The sequence below is a fragment of the Mesoplodon densirostris genome, chromosome 9 (assembly GCF_025265405.1).
Source record: "Mesoplodon densirostris isolate mMesDen1 chromosome 9, mMesDen1 primary haplotype, whole genome shotgun sequence".
Lineage (NCBI taxonomy): Eukaryota > Metazoa > Chordata > Mammalia > Artiodactyla > Ziphiidae > Mesoplodon > Mesoplodon densirostris.
In genome coordinates this window covers 91,579,034-91,599,240 of record NC_082669.1, presented here as the reverse complement: position 1 = coordinate 91,599,240, position 20,207 = coordinate 91,579,034, and the positions used below count along the sequence as shown (strand labels likewise).

Sequence of the window (20,207 nt, the reverse complement as noted above, 5' to 3'; positions counted from 1 at the left end):
TCCTGGAGAATGTTTCATGAGCACTTGAGAAAAATGTGTATTCTGTTGTTTTTGCATGGAATGTCCTATAAATATCGATTAAGTCCATCTTGTTTAATGTATCATTTAAAGCTTGTGTTTCCTTATTTATTTTCATTTTGGATGATCTGTCCATTGGTGAAAGTGGGGTGTTAAAGTCCCCTACTATGATTGTGTTACTGTCGATTGCTCCTTTTATGGCTGTTAGTATTTGCCTTATGTATTGAGGTGCTCCTATGTTGGGTGCATAAATATTTACAATTGTTATATCTTCTTCTTGGATCGATCCCTTGATCATTATGTAGTGTCCTTCTTTGTCTCTTCTAATAGTCTTTATTTTAAAGTCTATTTTGTCTGATATGAGAATTGCTACTCCAGCTTTCTTTTGGTTTCCATTTGCATGGAATATCTTTTTCCATCCCCTTACTTTCAGTCTGTATGTGTCTCTAGGTCTGAAGTGGCTCTCTTGTAGACAGCATATATATGGGTCTTGTTTTTGTATCCATTCAGCCAATCTGTGTCTTTTGGTGGGAGCATTTAGTCTATTTACATTTAAGGTAATTATCGATATGTATGTTCCTATTCCCATTTTCTTAATTGTTTTGGGTTCGTTATTGTAGGTCTTTTCCTTCTGTTGTGTTTCTTGCCTAGAGAAGTTCCTTTAGCATTTGTTGTAAAGCTGGTTTGGTGGTGCTGAACTCTCTCAGCTTTTGCTTGTCTGTAAAGGTTTTAATTTCTCCATCAAATCTGAATGAGATCCTTGCTGGGTAGAGTAATCTTGGTTGCAGGTTTTTCTCCTTCATCACTTTAATTATGTCCTGCCACTCCCTTCTGGGTTGTAGAGTTTCTGCTGAGAGATCAGCTGTTATCCTGATGGGGATTCCCTTGTGTGTTATTTGTTGTTTTTGCCTTGCTGCTTTTAATATGATTTCTTTGTGTTTAATTTTTGACAGTTTGATTAATATGTGTCTTGGCGTATTTCTCCTTGGATTTATTCTGTATGGGACTCTCTGTGCCTCCTGGACTTGATTAACTATTTCCTTTCCCATATTAGGGAAGTTTTCAACTATAATCTCTTCAAATATTTTCTCAGTCCCTATCTTTTTCTCTTCTTCTCTGGAACCCCTATAATTCGAATGTTGGTGCATTTAATGTGGTCCCAGAGGTCTCTGAGACTGTCCTCTGTTCTTTTCATTCTTTTTTCTTTATTTTGCTCTGCAGCAGTTATTTCCACTATTTTATCTTCCACCTCACTTATCCGTTCTTCTGCCTCAGTTATTCTGCTATTGATCCCATCTAGAGTATTTTTTATTTCATTTATTGTGTTTTTAATCGATGCTTGATTCATCTTTAGTTCTTCTAGGTCCTTGTTAACTGTTTCTTGCATTTTGTCTATTCTATTTCCAAGACTTTGGATCTGGGAAATAGAATCTTGGATCATCTTTACCATCATTATTCTGAATTCTTTTTCAGGTAGACTGCCTATTACCTCTTCATTTGTTAGGTCTGGTGGGTTTTTATCTTGCTCCTTCTCCTGCTGTGTGTTTTTCTGTCTTCTCATTTTGCTTATGTTACTGTGTTTGGGGTCTCCTTTTTGCAGGCTGTAGGTTCGTAGTTCCCGTTGTTTTTGGTGTCTGTCCCCAGTGGCTAAGGTTGGTTTAGTGGGTTGTGTAGGCTTCCTGGTGGAGGGGACTAGTGCCTGTGTTCTGGTGGGTGAGGCTGGATCTTGTCTTTCTGGTGGGCAGGTCCACGTCTGGTGGTGTGTTTTGGGGTGTCTGCGGACTTTTTATGATTTTAGGCCACCTCTCTGCTAATGGGTGGCGTTGTGTTCCTGTCTTGCTAGTTGTTTGGCATAGGGTGTCCAGCACTGTAGCTTGCTGGTCGTTGAGTGAAGCTGGGTGCTGGTGTTGAGATGGAGATCTCTGGAAGATTTTCGCTGTTTGATATTATGTGGAGCTGGGAGGTCTCTTGTGGACCAGTGTCCTGAAGTTGGCTCTCCCACCTCAGAGGCACAGCACTGACTCCTGGCTCCTCAATTTGGGATGATTTGTTGTCCATTCATGTATTCCACAGATGCAGGGTACATCAAGTTGATTGTGGAGCTTTAATCCGCTGCTTCTGAGGCTGCTGGGAGAGGTTTCCCTTTCTCTTCTTTGTTCTCACAGCTCCTGGGTCTCAGCTTTGGATTTGGCCCCGCCTCTGCATGTAGGTCGCCGGAGGGCGTCTGTTCTTTGCTCAGACAGGACAGGGTTAAAGGAGCAGCCTCTTCGGGGACTCTGGCTCACTCAGGCCGGGCGGGAGGGAGGGGCACGGAGTGCGGGGCGAGCCTTTTGGGAGGTGTGTGGTCTTCTGCCAGCGTTCAGTAGGTGTTCTGTAGGAGTTGTTCCACGTGTAGCTGTATTTCTGGTGTATCCGTGGGGAGGACGGTGATCTCCGCGTCTTACTCTTCCGCCATCTTACCCGGAAGTCTTTACTGTTATTAATAATGCTGTAAGTAAATGTCCTTTTACCTAAATATTTGTGTACATTTATAATTATTTCCATAGGATAATTTCTTAGGAGTGAAGTTGTAAGTTCAACAGGTATAAATATATTAAGGCTTTTAATGTACATAACCCTTTAAAAAGCTTATACCAATTTATATTCTAGCAATAATGTCACATATAAGAAAGCCTTTTTCCCAACATTGGGTATTACTAGTATGGTTGTACATTTTGAAACTTTCTGTTGGTTTATTCATTTCTTTGGATAGTTGTCTTTCATGAAGTGATGAGAGAAATCACTGTCATAAAAAGTTTTCACTTGTCACTGGCATAATGGGCAACTTTTAATTCAACCTGATTTTGAAAGCTGTCATGTGTCTTTTTATATATACCCCACAAAAATCTTCTGTGTATTAGTTGTTTATAGATCTGACAAAATGGATTTGGCTGTTTTTGGAGTATGCATGTGTTTGTGTAAATCTGGCCACCTTGCCAGAAATGATCAAATAAATTGTAGGTAAAGTAGATAATGCAGATTGTTAAGATAAACTATCATTGCTTTCCTTTATTCCTTCAACATCTATTGAAGGAAGAGCATTTGAAGTTTTTTCAAAGATCCACATGAGGAATAATCTGTTTTCTGTGTGTTTTGATTTTAACAGAGGCTAGTATTACTAGCTTGAAGCAGGCTGCTCTGGTCAAAGCTCCACTCATTCCAACTCTAAATACAATCGTGCAGTATCTAGACCTCACGCCAAATCAGGAATACTTGTTTGAAAGGATCAAAGGTAATTATTGATTTGAAGAGGGAAAAAATGAGAGCTTTTTCACTAGTTTGAAATTTTATACAGGTAACATGGAAAAAAAATTTTTTTAATTATAAGTATCACTGAAGTATGATCTTATTTTATAAATATGTATTTAATTATGGCTTTATTAAGGCTTATACTTGAACAACTTTTGAGATTTTATTCTATATGCTTAAAAATGGTCAAAATAATGTAGTTAGCCTTGAATACATTAATTACTAATTTTGTTCTAAAAAGGGAAACTTAAATATGAGCTAAATGGGCTCACATGAATATTTCACTCATTTTCTATTCTTAAGCTACCAAGAATGGATGCCACAATGACATTCTTTATAATTTCAGCATGCTGATCCTATTTCTTTCGATTTTTATAAGTCATATGTAATATGTTGCTTCTTTATATTTCTGTTATATTCTGATTATTTGGGGGAAATATGATCTTCTGAGGAGACTGACTTGAGACTCAGGAAATTTAGCCTCCCTGGTACTCCCACATACTCTCTTTATGCCTCCCTACATTTATTTGGATAAACTCTGTAAAATGTTCTCATAACTAAAACAAGTGTTAGAAATAGTATTTCACTCTTTAGATTTATCATAAATCTTAATTTGAAAATGTAATGTTGCCCCTTCTCTAGTCTAGGTTTGGACTGAGGTTTAGGAATAAACATTTATCATGACTTACTTAGGAATAAACATTTATCATGACTTATTTATTTATGGCTGCATTGGGTCTTCTTTGCTGCGCGTGGGCTTTCTTTAGTTGCGGCGAGTGGGGGCTACTCTTCATTGTGGTGCACAGGCTTCTCATTGCAGTGGCTTCTCTTGTTGCGGAGCATGGGCTCTAGGCACAAGGACTTCAGTAGTTGTGGCACGCAGGCTCAGTAGTTGTGGCTCGCGGGCTCTAGAGCACAGGCTCAGTAGTTGTGGCGCACGGGGCTTAGTTGCTCCAAAGCATGTGGGATCTTCCTGGACCCGGGCTCAAACCTGTGTCCCCTGCATTGGCAGGTGGATTCTTAACCACTGTACCACCAGGGAAGTCCCCATGGTGCTATTTAAATTAATCTTTTATATCTTGTATTTCTTTGTCTGCATGTTTTGATCAGGTTTTTAGATGTTATACTTTGCTTATTGTAACCCCTTAGCCTTTTTTTTTCCTTCTTTCTTGTATGTTCTTAGCTTATTTTATTTTACCTTTGTTGCTACAGAACTTTCTCAAGGAGGCTGTATGAGCTCATTTCGATGGAATAGAGGTGGAGACTTCAAAGGCCGCAAGTGGGATACAGACCTGCCCACTGATTCTGCTGTAAGTCCCGTTTTATTTTGTTTTTTTCAGTTTGTTTTTTCAGTTCAGACATTTTTGTTATTGGGTTTATTTTTCCATTATAAAAATGAGTATTAAAAAGAACTTAGAGGGAATTCCCTGGCAGTCCAGTGGTTGGGACTCAGCGCTGGCTGTCACTGCCGTGGGCCCGAGTTCAATCCCCGGTCAGGGAGCTAAGATCCTGCAAGCCACACAGTGAGGCCAAAAAAGAAAGAAAGTAAATAAATAAGTAAATAAGTAAGTAAATAAATGAATGAATGAATGAATGAAAATGAAAATAAAATAAAATAAATAAAAAGAACTTAGAAACTAAGTAGAAATAAAAAATTTTTTGTACCAGCATCTTAACCCAACTACTGTTAATATTTTGGTATATTTTCTTCTTTTCTTTTCTTTACTTAGATTGTGCTATTTTTAATGTTTTTATCGATACAGATATAATAATCCCATATGTAAAATTATGTCTCCTGCTTTTTTTCACTTTTCAGTGTTCTTATTTGCACTATTACACACTGTCATTTAACTGTTCTCCTATATTGGACCTAAAAGTTTAGGAAACGTAGTGGGGGAGGGATTTTTGTTCTTCTGTCTTAAATAATACTGCCAGGAGTAACATAATGCATGTTTCTTTCTTATTTAGGATTATGATTTTAAGAAAGATTCCTAGAATAGATTTATGAAATCAAAGAGTATAAAGTTTTTCAGCATTTAAGAGCTTTTCAAAATTATGTTTGTTTTGTTTTTTATAGTGACTGTTATGTGTGAAAATGAAGCTTTAAGTGCTGATACTCAAATTCAGAATTGAATGTATGTGTATTTTATTTTGATTTTGCTGTTAATTACCTATATGGGTGTGAATGATCCACTTAACAGAAAACTAGGAATGTCTTGCTCTAATCTTTTCATTTTATAGATTTCATCTTACAGATATAACCACGTGAAAGCATTTTTGCTAATTCTTTCTTTGGGGAAAAACTTAAAAATTGATGTCATTATAAACATGTTTTAAAAGTACCACATACTTGATCAATTTTCATGCTGACTTTGAAAAATTGTTTCCTCGTCTTCAGATCATCATGCATGTGTTTTGCACCTACCTTGATTCCAGACTACCTCCACATCCTAAATACCCTGATGGAAAAACATTTACTTCTCAGCACTTTGTTCAGACACCAAATAAACCAGGTATAAACAACCTCTTAAAAGGATGAATTGAGCTTTTCACATGAAATACATCTAGTGGTTTTGTTTTTTTTTTTTAATGTAGCATATTTCCTTTACAGACGTGACAAATGAGAATGTTTTTTGCATTTATCAGAGTGCTATCAACCCTCCCCATTATGAGCTAATCTACCAGCGTCATGTCTACAGTCTTCCAAAGGTACTTCTAAATGTAGCAGTTGCTATTACTAATGTCATGGATGACTTGCTTTGTTAATATTTTAAAAATTAGATTCTCTTGTTTATGGAATAGGTAAACTTTTTACATTAGGGAAAAAGTACTAGTTTTATATCCCCTTTTTTAAAACTCTAAAAGTAATATGTGCTTAATTTGGAGAAGTATGAAGAAAAGGAAGAAAAGTTCATTATTCCATTATTTACAGGAAGCTCTTGTTAACATTTGGTATAATTTTTTTGATAAATTTCATTTTGATCTTTCTCTGTACTTATTAATGGGTTGAAATCATATTATTTATGTAGTTTTATATCCTTTTTAAAATTAATGTTATAACATAATTTTCCATGCCTTTAAGAATCTTCGTTAAAACACTTTTTAATGGCTATTTTAAAACTTCACAAAATTATAAGATAATTTATTTAACCACTCCCCTACAGTTAGATATTTTGGATGTTTCTAAGTCTTCATTATCATAAATACCTTTATGCATATAGCTGTCTGCATTTTGGGTAGTTTTTTAGCCTGAAGTCCAAAAATGGAATTCTAGGTTATAGAATATTTTCAAGGCTGTTAAAATGTTATCAAAAAGGTGATTGTACCAGTTTACACTTCTGTCCAGGTATTTTACTTTTGATTACAAACATCAGTTCTGTTGATGACCTTTGCAGTTATTTTTGTTACCAGCATCTATACTAAGAAATTTTACATAGACTATAATCATAAATTGTATCCTTCACTTCATCAGATACCCAGGAGAGAATATGTCATTTTTTTTTAAGTTTAATATTTCAACTTTGTAAGTGTAAATATTTTGGGCCATTCAAGTTCCATGCAAATCCTTTTTTTTTTTTTAAAGAAACACTGTCTTTAAAAATCATATATCCTAAGATTTTTTAGTAAAAGCGCTAAATCAGAATAAGCAGGTATAAGTTAATCAGTAAATTGAAAATCTAAATCAGGAGCTATTTCACAGACCAGAAATTACATATAATAGTTTGATTTTAGTGCTGGCAAAATGCTGCCTCATAGTCCCTTGTAGATAAAATAAATTTACATTTAATATGTTACTTACACTGTTAACATATATCATAATGTATTTTGAAGTGTGAGTAAAGGTTTTTTAATCCCAACACTGTTGTTTATGCTGTTAATTTGGGGGATAGAGTATTTTTTGTGTGTAGGATACAGGGGTACCAGCTTCAGAATAGCTCCCATCCAGACCTTTATAAATGCTTCTCCCCATGTATGGGAACTTCCCAATGTGTTTATTTCTGGTCATCTTTCAGGGCTCAACTTAAAAATTTCTCTCTCAGGGAGGCATTGCTTGCCTCACCACTCTGGGTTTAATGCATATGTTCCCATGGCACCCTACACCTCCTTCTTTCTCATAACATTCATCACACTTTATTGTAATTCTGAGTTTCCTGTCTGCCTTTCCTACTAGACCTTAAGCTCCTCAATTACATGGATCCTCTCTGTTTTATTCACCACAGTATTCCCACTTCCTAGCACAAAAGTGGGCACTTCGTTTAATGAATGAATGAAAGGCTGAATTACATGGAATTCCGAGTTAGTAGAATATAAATTGATAAGATCACATTTACCTTTCAGGCTGAATGGTTTGGTTTCGTTAGGTTTAAATCTTGCTGTATTTTTTGTCTTTGTTCCAGGGCCGAAATAATATGTTTCATACATTGTTAATGTTCCTCTACATCATAAAGACCAAAGAGTCAGGAATGCTTGGGTAAGTACTTATGCTTTAAAAATACAAGTACTTAACTGATATACTGTTTTTCTTATGTTCAGATTCTGCAGAAGGCAGCATCATATGCCGAAGATTTGTGGACTAAACAGTAAGAGATATGGCTTCTAGTACTAGCTCAGCCCTGTCACTAACCAGCTCTGCCATCTTGAGCAAGTCCATTACAGTAATTCCTTGGAACCTCCATTTCCCCATTGATAAAAAGGCAATTTGACCACATCATTGGCTTTACAGCTGTGTCCCTCAGAGGAACAACCCTGATATATCAGGCTCTTGCCACTTTAAAATTTAAAAACAAAAACAAAACTGGAGTCCTATTTATTCAAGCTATCCCATTTCAGACACAAAGCCTTCTGCAAAGTGTTTACACTTTCAGAGAGACTAAGTCAGCACTGGTTCCATAATATTGTTAATTGGAATGGAAAAATGGTCAGTTGAAATTGTTTACTTTGTTTATTCTAAATACTTAGTAATGAAGCTCACATACTGTTACAATAAACTCAAAATTGCTGTCTTGTTATTTAGGTGATTTGAAATTTTAGTCCTTCAAATAATATTCGAAGTAAATGGACCTCAGCTAATGCTGGGTAAATCTGGTAATGCAAGGACTGGAAGTCTGAAAATCTGGCTTCTGGGTCCATCTCTGCCTGCACTGAGTAACCTGAGGTTAAAAAAATGTAAAGGGAAGGGCTGAATAGAAAACATCAGGGGTCTGTTCCAGTTTGGTATGCATGCTTCTTTTCAGTTTTATAGGTGTCCTGTTTTATACAGGTTCTGGAACTCCACTGTCCAATACAGCAGCCGCCAGCCACATGTGGCATTGAGCATTTGAAACATGATTAGTCCAAATTGAGATGGGCTGTCAGTGTAAACTACATAGACTAGAATTTGAAGACCTAGTACCAAAAAAGAAAAAGTAAAATATCTCTAATAATTCTGTATATTGATGACATGTTGAAATAATGCGTTGGATATACTGAGTTAAAGAATATTTATGCTACCATGGCTCTTTTTTCTTTATTTTTTTAATTACAAAAATAATGCATGCTCAATATAGAAATATTTAAATAATATAGCAGTGTATAAACTAGACATTGAAAACTCTCCTCTGATCAACTCTCTCTTCTGGTCAACTCTCCCTCGAGGTATCCATTGTGTTAACAGTTTCAGGTGTACATTTTCAGACTACTTTCTGGGGAAAGTTGATTTTGTTTTTAGTTTTCATTTTGTTTAAAAATATATTGTACCCAAACATATTACTCTGTGACCTGCCTTTTAATCTTATGGTATATCTTGGATATTCTTCTATGTCAGTAAATACAGACTTTTTTCCTAAATTTTCTAGCAGTATTTAGATAGATATACATGTATTAGAAAGATGGAATGTGCTGTAAATATATTGTTTTGTAATTCTTAACAGTGTTTCTGGAAGACTATTTTGAAGTGAGGAATTAGAAGTATTTTAAATAAATAATGAATTTTTGGTTTTAATTGAAAATTTATCTTTTCTCTAAAAATCTAAATTGATACTTGATACATAAGTGATTTGTCATGATAGCATGAAGCTTGTGTTGAGTACCATATATAGTTTGTCATATACATAAAAATGTAAAATCTTTAAAAGTATTGGGTTGGCCAAAAAGTTCATTTGGGTTTTCTGTAACATCTTAGTGGGGCAGTAATTTACGCAGAGGCCCAAAAGAATTGGTATAATATTTAAAGTGCTTATCTTCTCTGAATGAGGAACTTACATGTGGAAAATGAAACATTTTAGACTAAAACTAATCTGTTTTATTTATTTGGGATTTTTTTTTAACCAAGGGAAAAGTCTTTGAAATTAACTTAAAATATGATTATCGTTTTAATACATTTTGGAACAATCAAATGTTAAAAACTGCTCTCCTATACCTTAAAGGAAGGAAATTTCCTTTGCTTAAAGGAAATAAGCAAGTGGCTCAAATATAGACCATTTGGAATCATGCCCATAACACAGCAGTTTGATACAAATCCATTATCAGTTCAATGCCACGTATTTGTGTGGTAGTGGAATGAGATGAATGTTTTACATCCAAAAAGGAAAAAAATCTAGACAGAATTGACTGCACAGTAATTTAAGTGTCCTGTTTAGCAAAAGACACCATAAATAAAGTTTAAAACTAAATGACAAACTGAGACAAAGAATTATAATTTCAACATTTAGAGCAAAGCCAAGTTAATATCCATCATGTATAAGGAGCATATATGTTAATTGGAAAAGAAAAATTTAGAAAATGGTCAAAGACACGAGAGACTTTCATAGAAGAGTGTCATGCAAATGGTTAATGAACATGAAAAGATGCTTAGTCTCATATACAATCAAACCAAAATTAAAACATTTTTTCTATCAAATTGAAATTTATCATTTGTAGTGTTGGTGAGGGTATGGAGAAATGGGAAAACACAGTTGATGAAATGACCTTTTTTGAACAGGTAAAATTCTCTAAGAGGCCTAGCATCTCTAACTCCTCAATTTTTAAAAATTTAATTGACACTTTTACTTAAATCCTACTTGCTAAAATTGTCCTGTTTAACTCTATCTGTTGTAGTAATTCTTGAGGTCCGCTGAAAAATTAATTTTCAACACTCCATAAGTCCATTTATTCTAAATTTGGGTTTTAAGCAGTTAAGAAAGTAATTACTGTTCCTAGAATTCATTCACCTGATGAACCATGTGTAACATAACTTATTTCAGAAAAGCACTAAATGTTAATTAAACATGTATCCCTTGTAAAGACTACTATTTTAGTTATTTGAAAAAAGACCTTAAATGCTGGGCAATCAATTCCACTAAAACTTTTTTTTTCTCTTTATAGGAGAGTTAATCTTGGTCTATCCGGTGTGAATATTTTGTGGATTTTTGGCGAGTAGTGGGTCATTTAATTCCAAACTTTTGGACTTTATCTGACTGAATCAGAAGTTGAATCTAAGTATCTCTGAGTCACTGCCTCTTCTGAAATAAGATACATATGTGTATGTTAGACTCTTTAGATTTAACAAAAAATTAGCTATTATGAAACTTCTTTGTAAAAGTATGCCCTATATCTTCTACACCAAGAAACATTACTTTATCATTTCAGAAAAAAACTGCAACCCTTCAGATTTTTCTTGGCCAAAACAGTGCAGTTCCCCCTTAATTGAGTCCTTCTTCACTGTAACCCCCCAAATAAGAATCATCCGCCTGATTCCTCCCCACAAAAATTGTTTTTTCAGTTGAGTTATTTAGTATAAATAATTTTTTTTAAAAAGCAAATTGCTTATTTTTTTTAATGTTTATATTACCCCAGTGTTCAACAAATTAGCCCAAGGCCCATATTTAAAGAAATGAGATAAACTTCTAAATAATAGTTCATGTGCATTTTAAAAATATTAATTGGAAGAGGTTTGACGGTATTAATGTTTAAAAAGTCAACTCCTGATGAAGTTCACAGTCTTGAACATGGTTTGAAAGATGCTGCCTGATCTTCCCTCTGCCCCCCTCGCGCCTGCCTCCACTCCAGTCTTGCCTTGCCCCTCTCCCTCCATGCCCCAGCCACACTGGCCCTCTCTCAGCTCTCATCCCAGGGCCTCCGTGCACTCCCGCTACCTGAGACACTCCGGCCCCACTCCTGGTCTAGCCAACCCTCCTCAGCACCCTTCTAGGCTCTGCCTAAATGTTGCTTTCCCAAAGAAGCTCTCCCTCCCCCAACTCCTTCCATTCCCACCTCCCGCAGATCCCCTGACGGTTTTCTCTCTTGGTACCTTTCACCTTTGCTTCATACACCGACCATGGTTTGAAATCACATAGGCACGTGCATTTCTTTATATGTCTCTCTAAAGCTGTGCTGTTCAATACAGCAGCTACCTGAGACTGTTAAGCACTTGAAACACGCCTAGTCCAAATTGCGATGTGCCATAAGTGTAAAATCACACCGGTTTCAAAGACTTGATAGGAATAAAAGATTGTAAACTAAAAAGTAAACAACTATAAAAATAAAAAGTCAACTCTTGGATTAAATTTAGCTGATAGAATTAAACTATTTAGGTCTTAGTTAAGAGGCTGAAGACATCAAGAAAACAATTGCCTTGGTTTTAATAACTCAGTTTCACTGTTCCATAATATTGTATTAAGAGTTCCCTTTAAAATCATATGATATCTGTTTAAATTTTTTAGATATGTTCAGAATATCTGGAGAGTAAGAAATAACCAAGTTTGTAAGTTTTGCTTGACTCTCCATCTTTATTTTCTTACATGTATATGTAGTATATCTAAAGCTAGTTAGCAATTGCATGTATTTTCTGGGTTGACATGTTACTAGAGACTGCTTTACCTGGAAACAACTAAAACTAGTATTTTCTCAATAACTGCTTGTCAGTATTACATGTGCAGCTTATTTTGTATAATTTGTAAATCTTGTTCCTGTTTTTTAAAAGTCAGATGTCCAAAGGAAAGGAAGTTTCTATCTTTTAACCGCTTTTGATGTATGTTAAATTTGTTATGATAAAATACCAATTAAACATGTTAAATATAAGAACATGTAAAAATCGAAGTCTCCTGTTTCAAAAGTTGGTGTGTCTACTTCACAATTACAAAGAATAAAAAATGATGTGTCATTTCTTATATTAAAAAAAGTTTATGTGGGCCTCCCTGGTGGCGCAAGTGGTTGAGAGTCCGCCTGCCGATGCAGGGGATACGGGTTCGTGCCCCGGTCTGGGAGGATCCCATATGCCGCGGAGCGGCTGGGCCCGTGAGCCATGGCCGCTGAGCCTGCGCGTCCGGAGCCTGTGCTCCGCAACGAGGGAGGCCACAACAGTGAGAGGCCCGCATACCGCAAAAAAAAAAAAAAAAAAAAAAAAGTTTATGTGTCAGAAATGCAATATATGGTAAATATTTCACGTAAAAAGACTACGGGTACACATTGAAAAGAAAAGATATTTTGTTTGCATACTAAGGGTGGTGTGGGTTACTATACTCTGGGTAGCTTTCATTTATTAACTTGTCTTCACAAATGTTTGAGCCAGCATATACTTACTATAGCTTTTATTAAAAATACTTTGATGAATTAGTTTGAATTCATACTTCAGGAAGACAGTGCACTGCAAACATGGTAAATATTTTGGTCCTTGTGTTAAAATGAGTAAATAGTTCTCACAAGTTTTTATTTTCTTTGCTTGACTCATCCTTGTGGGATCAAGTCCACTAATCTTCTAGATTATGTTCACTGTATCACTTATTCTTTTTTTCTCTATGAATATCAGCCTTTTCTTCAGCCAGATTTGTTTAGAGGCATGTTTATAATTTAGTTCCTACTATAACGTTAAAATGCTGTGTTGCTTGACTTTCTCAAATAGATATACACTTTAAACTGATATTTTAGTGTTGAAGACATGCAGCATGTAGGTGGCACTTCTAAACTCAGCTTTGTGATTATAACTCCTTTGAATGCGGGCATTCCTCAAAGGTCATGCTTTGGTCCTCTGTCTCACTGCTTATGCTTTTCCTTAGAGATCTCATTCATTCTGTGACTTCATTTTATCACCTCTGCATTTGATTCCCAAGTTCATCACCAACCATACTGTCTCTCCTGAGCTCTAGTGTTAAATTTCCTGTGACCTGTCAAGACATTTCCACTTGGATATCGTGCACATTCTCCATGTGTGGAACTGAATTCACATCTGCTGAAACAGCTCCCTCTCTAACATCCCTTTTTTCTGTTCATTGTATTAACAGTCACCCACACTCAAAACTCTGCTGTCATCTTGACTCCTTGAGCTCCCTGGGTCCCCAATCCAATCAGGCAGCAATCTCATCCATTCTTTCTTAACAGTGTCTCTTGCAGCTGTCCCTTTCCATTTCTCCTGCCACTATGCTCATTTACACCCTTATCAACTCACACAGGACTACTACAACAGCCTAATTAATCTCACAGCTTCCTAATTGTTGCCATGCTTCCAGATTTTCCAATTCATCCTGCACACTCTCTTGAAATTCATCTTCCTAAAACACTTGTTTGATCATTTCATTCTCCTGATAAATTCCTTGGCCTGACATTTAAAACCCTTCACAATCTGGCCCCAAGCTAGCCTTATCCACCTGGATCCTTGGCTTCAGCCATTGTAGGCTGCTCCTTGCTGGGCTGTCTGCATGTATCTCCTGCCCATCCTGATCACTCCCTGGGGATGTCCCCTCCCCCTCTACAGTCTACCCTTCCCTTGAGACTTTGCTCTAATTAAACCTGCTATTTTTTGGATCTGATCCTGACCACTGCAGCTGGCAGTCATTTCTCCCCCAGGGTGATTAGATCTGTGCCCCCTTTTTGGCACTCAGCCGCCATATGAATGAATTCAGAAGTGACTTTTAGTCTCTAAGGATGGGTCCTCATAGCTTGTCTCATCCTCATGAAAGACCTGAGTTTTTTACTAGTCTGTGCTGTGCTACTGTTCAGGAAGACTTTGATGATGGCTAAAGCTACCTTTTGGGAAAGGCTTGAGTTCTCGTCAAAGGACACCTTTTGAGCAGCCAGGCGCACTGACTTTCCTTTTGTGTCTAGGCCTAAGGAGGAGGAAACATTCCCAGGCCTGAAGAGCTGCAGCAGGGACATTGCCTAAAATGTGTAGGCATTAGGAAAATACACAACCAATTCCCGGTACTCTTGGGGGTCTTCCTTAGTGACCTGAGGTGAGGCCGTTAAACTTCCCAGCAGCACATTGTCCCAGATGCTGCAGGGTCCACTGTGAGGGGCCAGGAGAGACTAGCTGGCCCACCCATCCGTCCAGGTGGCTTCAGTGACAGCACTCCCCTGCTTGTAGGTAGGGCCAACAATACCTGAGGATAAGCAGCAGAGGGCTGGAATCTCTGGCAAGAAGACCTTGGGGAAGGATCCTTGGGTGGGGGGTGGGGGCGGTAATCTGCCCACTTAGAGTGAGAGGGGTTTGCACATCAGCACCTGTGCTTCTTAGGCCCCAGTGACATTGCCACATCTCATTGTGTATGCCAGTGGCTTTATGCTGAGCCTGCTGGATTGTTAGGCATTAGCTCTGAGCCACATCTCTAATTTGACCCCTGAATGGTCATCAGTAATTCCATTTCCACACTGAATGAGCTGCACTGACCTGGGGGACAGGTTATGGATTCTACAGAGGGTGGCACCTCAGTCGGGGTTAGGGAGAAGAGTCCAATACAGCATGATGGGTATGAAGAACAGCCTCATGGGTGCCCAGAATTCTGTCCACCTAGGACAACAGTGATCCCAAAGATATTCCCTAGCAAAGTCACATGCAGACAATCCCAGGCACTGCTGTGGATGAAATGTAAAGCTATAACTAAATCCTTTCATGCCCCCGAAACGAATATTCCACAGTCAGTCTGGCTAGACGAGCCACTGGCCTGAATGGGCTGAGACTTTGGAGGACTGAGCTCTGTCACTATTGGGGCAGGGCAATTTTTACACTGTGATTTTTGGGTATAAGAAAGATACTAGGGCTTCCCTGGTGGTGCAGTGGTTGCGAGTCCGCCTGCCAATGCAGGGGACACGGGTTCGTGCCCCAGTCTGGGAAGATCCCACATGCCGCGGAGCGGCTAGGCCCGTGAGCCATGGCCCGTGAGCCATGGCCGCTGAGCCTGCGTGTCTGGAGCCTGCGCGTCTGGAGCCTGTGCTCCGCAACGGGAGAGGCCACAACAGTGAGAAGCCCGCGTACCGCAAAAAAAAAAAAAAAAAAAAAAAGAAAGATACTATTCATACCTCAGAGATCATTGAGAAGCTGAATGAAAATAATGGATGACAGTGCTTTTGGGTAAGGAAAAAATGGCTTTAAAAAGTCTTTCAGAATAACATTAGGATAAAACTAGGAAATGGCCCTTTTTAGCATTGTAAAGCAACTCTGTCATTCCTGGATCATGCTGAGATGTATACAGATCTTCATGCCTTGACACATTCACACCCACCCCAACTGTCCTAGCCCAGCTGTATCTGCCTCTTGCTCCCTCTTTCCTTCCCCCACCCCAGACCTGGCCATTTCCCAATCAGAGACAGTACCACCCTTGTATCTTGAAGGCTGGGCTTTCTGGTCTACCAAGAAAACACTGTCTCCTTCCTTTCCCATTTCTAAACTAGAAGGAAAAAAAATAACAATCCTGAATCAGACTGCTTTCATGAACTGCATCCCATAGGAGGAAAGTCAGAAGGTGGTGATCGGCTCTGTTGGGGGGCAAAACTTGTTTTTTCAGGAGCCACAGCCAGGCATGATTCTTCTTCAAACACATGGTACGTAGACTGGAATCAGGCAACTCTGTGATAGTTTTGGCCCAGAACACAGGCATTAGCTTACTGAGCTCCAACTCCAAAGAAAGGCCCCTTTTGTTCCTAATGGGGAGGGTATCATCCACTGGACAGTGTGAGGAGAAGAGTAGTCCTGCTAACTCGTGAAAGTGAGACTTGGCAGAATGAAGTCTGAACTAAAGCCATCAGCCCCAAAACTTGGTGGTTTGAAAAGGTGTTATATGGCTTCCATCTCAAGTTAGCTAACCGCCCTTAAGAATAAATTCAGTACAATGCTCAGCTTCCAGTTAAATGTTCTGCATGCATTCTTTAAAGTTTTTTTTAATGCCATCTTGAAAATTCCTGGAGTTAACTACCTTAAAGCAGTGGTTAGACTCCACTTAGACCAAGTGCCTTGGATAGAACCCGGAGGCAAAGTCCATATCCTAGAATACAGTGTCTCTTAAATAAAACCCAGATATTTTTTCTGTGTAGCCAGAGAAATTATCTTTCATTTAAACTAGTGTATCTCTCTAAGTTGCTACTTTCTCCCACCACAACTCTATTTCACCACACATACCCCTCTCCACTCAACCACCCCCGGGCTGGCTTGCCCTCCTGACCCTATCCTGGCAGGTATAATAGTAGGGCCATGCTACAACAAATACCCAAGAAAAACTGCAGGCCTCTCAGGTGAACAGAACTCCTGTAAATGATAGAGCTTCTGTTAGGCTGCGGTTTCCTCAAGGTCCTTGAGGGCAGGTGCATGTTAGGTGTTCAGTAAATATTTGTTAAATTAATAATTGGGTTAAGTAGACAGAATTCACTTGAAAAGCAACCCTTTTTTTGGACTGTAATTTTCGATGAGTGTGCTTTCCATGCTGAAGACCATGGAGAGCTCTCTGGCCGGTGAGTGGAAGCACGGCAGAGAAGAAAAGAAGGAGCTGGCAACAGGCAGTGGATCTAAACTTGTAGAAGGAAAGGCCAGAGGGCCCGTTCTACATTTCCATGCATTCCTCTTTGATGGGCTGTATGAAAATTGATTCAATAGTAAAGAGTGTGTACATGGCTGGGGGAGAAACCCCATCTAGATACGTATCTGCCAGTAGTTTCTCAGTAGAATGCAAAATTGGAGGCATCTTGCAATCTCTCAAAGCGGGAGCTATATTGGGGGTGGATGCAAGGTATGAGGGCTGGGAACACTCTGATCCAGTTATAGGATACCATTATCCTGTTCCCTAACACACCGTACAGTTTCCTCCAAGTTTATGTATAATCGGACTAGAGGATGTGTTTTCCGAGCTGCTTCTCTGAAATCTGCTTTCTCTGATGAGGAAACCAAGATAGCTTCAATCTACTACGCGGTCAGAGTCTGTGCTTCCTGGCCAGGACAGTGTATACCCTAGTTATGCACACTTTTAACAAATGTACAAATGCACAAGTATTTACCAAGGGCCAGCGAAGAACTGTGAACAAAAATGCAGTGATGTATCCCCTCAAGGAGCTTACAGTTGAGAAGCAGAGAGAAGATTTTAAGACTTTGGGGTAAATGCCCACAAAGAGGCCACACTCCAGGGCTCATGAGGTTGTGGTGAATCTCCCATAGTCCTCCACTGCTGATGGCAGTGCAAATTGGTACAACCCTTTCAGAACACAACATGGGACTGACTACATGTGTGTTTCAGTCACTCCTGCTGCACAAGTTGCCCCCAAAACAATAATCATTTAGTATCTCTCTCCATGGGTCAGGAATTCAGGTAGGGTACAATGGGGATGGCTTCTCTCTGCTCCACAATGTGTGGGGCTGAACGACTGAATACTTTTAAGGCTGTTCATTCTCATGTCTAGTGGTTGATGCTGGCTATTGACTGGGGACCTAACTCAGAATGTGGGCAGAAGGCCCACATTTGGTCTCCACATGTGGCCTGGGCTTCCTCATAATATAGTGGCTGAATTCCAAAGGCAAGTATCTTGAGAAAGAGGGGGAGGTGGAGACAGAGCATATTACCTTTTATAACCTGGGCTTGAAAGTTCCATGTTTCTTCCACTGCATTCTGTTGATCAAGACAGCTACAAAGAATTGACCGGTTTCAAAGGGAGAGAACATAGACCCCACCTCTCAATGGAGGGATGTCCCACATCACAGCACGTGGGATGGGACATATATTGATGTGGCCATTTTTGAAAAATACAATCTGCCACAATGTGCAAAGCCCACCAAAATGTTCATTTTTATATTAAAATATTACTATTTTATATAAAATATTAATGCTCTTTTAATACTGTTTGGCTAGGAAAACATTCATCAGGAAAAACGTTATGTCTAAGGATGTTTATTATGTGCATTTGTTCATTTCTGTATCCATCCATCCAATAAATATTGATTGAAGTTGTTTGCTAGGTGCTATGAATACAGAGAAGGCTTAAGATATCCTTTTTTCCCTCTTTGGTGGGGCTAATGGCAGACTCTGGGAGGGCTCACGCCAAGGAGTACTTCCCAGAACTTCTGCTGCCAGTGTCCTTGTCCCCACAGTGAGCCACAGCCACCCGCTGCCTCTGCAGGAGACCCTCCAACACTAGCAGGAAAACAAACTGCCATGAAAACCTGATAAAAAGGAATTCTTCTTAAAATAAAGAATACACCATGTGGATGAAAGGCTCTTGGTGCTGCAGCCAGGAGTCAGTGCTGTGCCTCTGAGGTGGGAGAGCCAACTTCAGGACACTGGTCCACAAGAGACCTCCCAGCTCCACATAATATCAAACAGTGAAAATCTCCCAGAGATCTCCATCTCAACACTGGCACCCATCTTCACTCAACGACCAGCAAGCTACAGTGCTGGACACCCTATGCCAAACAACTAGCAAGACAGGAACACAACGCCACCCATTAGCAGAGAGGCTGCCTAAAATCATAATAAGTCCACAGACACCCCAAAACACACCACCAGACGTGGTCCTGCCCACCAGAAAGACAAGATCCAGCCTCACCACCAGAACACAGGCACTAGTCCCCTCCACCAGGAAGCCTACACAACCCACTGAACCAACCTTAGCCACTGGGGACAGACACCAAAAACAACGGGAACTACGAACCTACAGCCTGCAAAAAGGAGACCCCAAACACAGTAAGATAAGCAAAATGAGAAGACAGAAAAACACACGGCAGGTGAGGGAGCAACATAAAAACCCACCAGAACTAACAAATGAAGAGGAAATAGGCAGTCTACCTGAAAAAGAATTCAGAATAATGATAGTAAAGATGATCCAAAATCTTGGAAATAGAATAGACAAAATGCAAGAAACATTTAACAAGGACCCAGAAGAACCAAAGATGAAACAAGCAATGACGAACAACACAATAAATGAAATTAAAAATACTCTAGATGGGATCAATAGCAGAATAACTGAGGCAGAAGAACGGATAAGTGACGTGGAAGATAAAATAGTGGAAATAACTACTGCAGAGCAGAATAAAGAAAGAAGAATGAAAAGAACTGAGGACAGTCTCAGAGACCTCTGGGACAACATTAAACGCACCAACATTCGAATGATAGGGGTTCCAGAAGAAGAAGAGAAAAAGAGAGGGACTGAGAAAATATTTGAAGAGATTATAGTTGAAAACTTCCCTAATATGGGAAAGGAAATAGTTAATCAAGTCCAGGAGGCACAGAGAGTCCCATACAGAATAAATCCAAGGAGAAATACACCAAGACACATATTAATCAAACTGTCAAAAATTAAATACAAAGAAAACATATTAAAAGCAGCAAGGGCAAAACAACAAACAACACACAAGGGAATCCCCAAAAGGTTAGCAGCTGATCTTTCAGCAGAAACTCTGCAAGCCAGAAGGGACTGGCAGGACATATTTAAAGTGATGAAGGAGAAAAAACTGCAACCAAGATTACTCTACCCAGCAAGGATCTCATTCAGATTTGATGGAGAAATTAAAACCTTTACAGACAAGCAAAAGCTGAGAGAGTTCAGCACCACCAAACCAGCTTTACAACAAATGCTAAAGGAACTTCTCTAGGCAAGAAACACAACAGAAGGAAAAGACCTACAATAATGAACCCAATCAATTAAGAAAATGGGAATAGGAACATACATATCGATAATTACCTTAAATGTAAGTGGAC

General features: G+C 38.8%; 1 protein-coding gene across 2 annotated transcripts in view; it reads left to right on the top strand.

Moving 5' to 3' along the window:
• The window catches only part of TMEM209 (transmembrane protein 209), a 36,965-nt gene extending 24,560 nt beyond the window's left edge, over nucleotides 1-12,405 (top strand). For both annotated transcript variants that reach the window (XM_060108196.1, XM_060108195.1), the window contains exons 10-15: nucleotides 3,164-3,289; nucleotides 4,519-4,616; nucleotides 5,705-5,819; nucleotides 5,918-6,015; nucleotides 7,704-7,777; nucleotides 10,648-12,405. In XM_060108196.1, coding sequence (XP_059964179.1) covers nucleotides 3,164-3,289; nucleotides 4,519-4,616; nucleotides 5,705-5,819; nucleotides 5,918-6,015; nucleotides 7,704-7,777; nucleotides 10,648-10,702 — 566 coding nt within the window. In that variant the 3' untranslated portion in view covers nucleotides 10,703-12,405. The remainder of the gene's footprint in view (nucleotides 1-3,163; nucleotides 3,290-4,518; nucleotides 4,617-5,704; nucleotides 5,820-5,917; nucleotides 6,016-7,703; nucleotides 7,778-10,647) is intronic.
• Nucleotides 12,406-20,207: the final 7,802 nt, after the last annotated feature.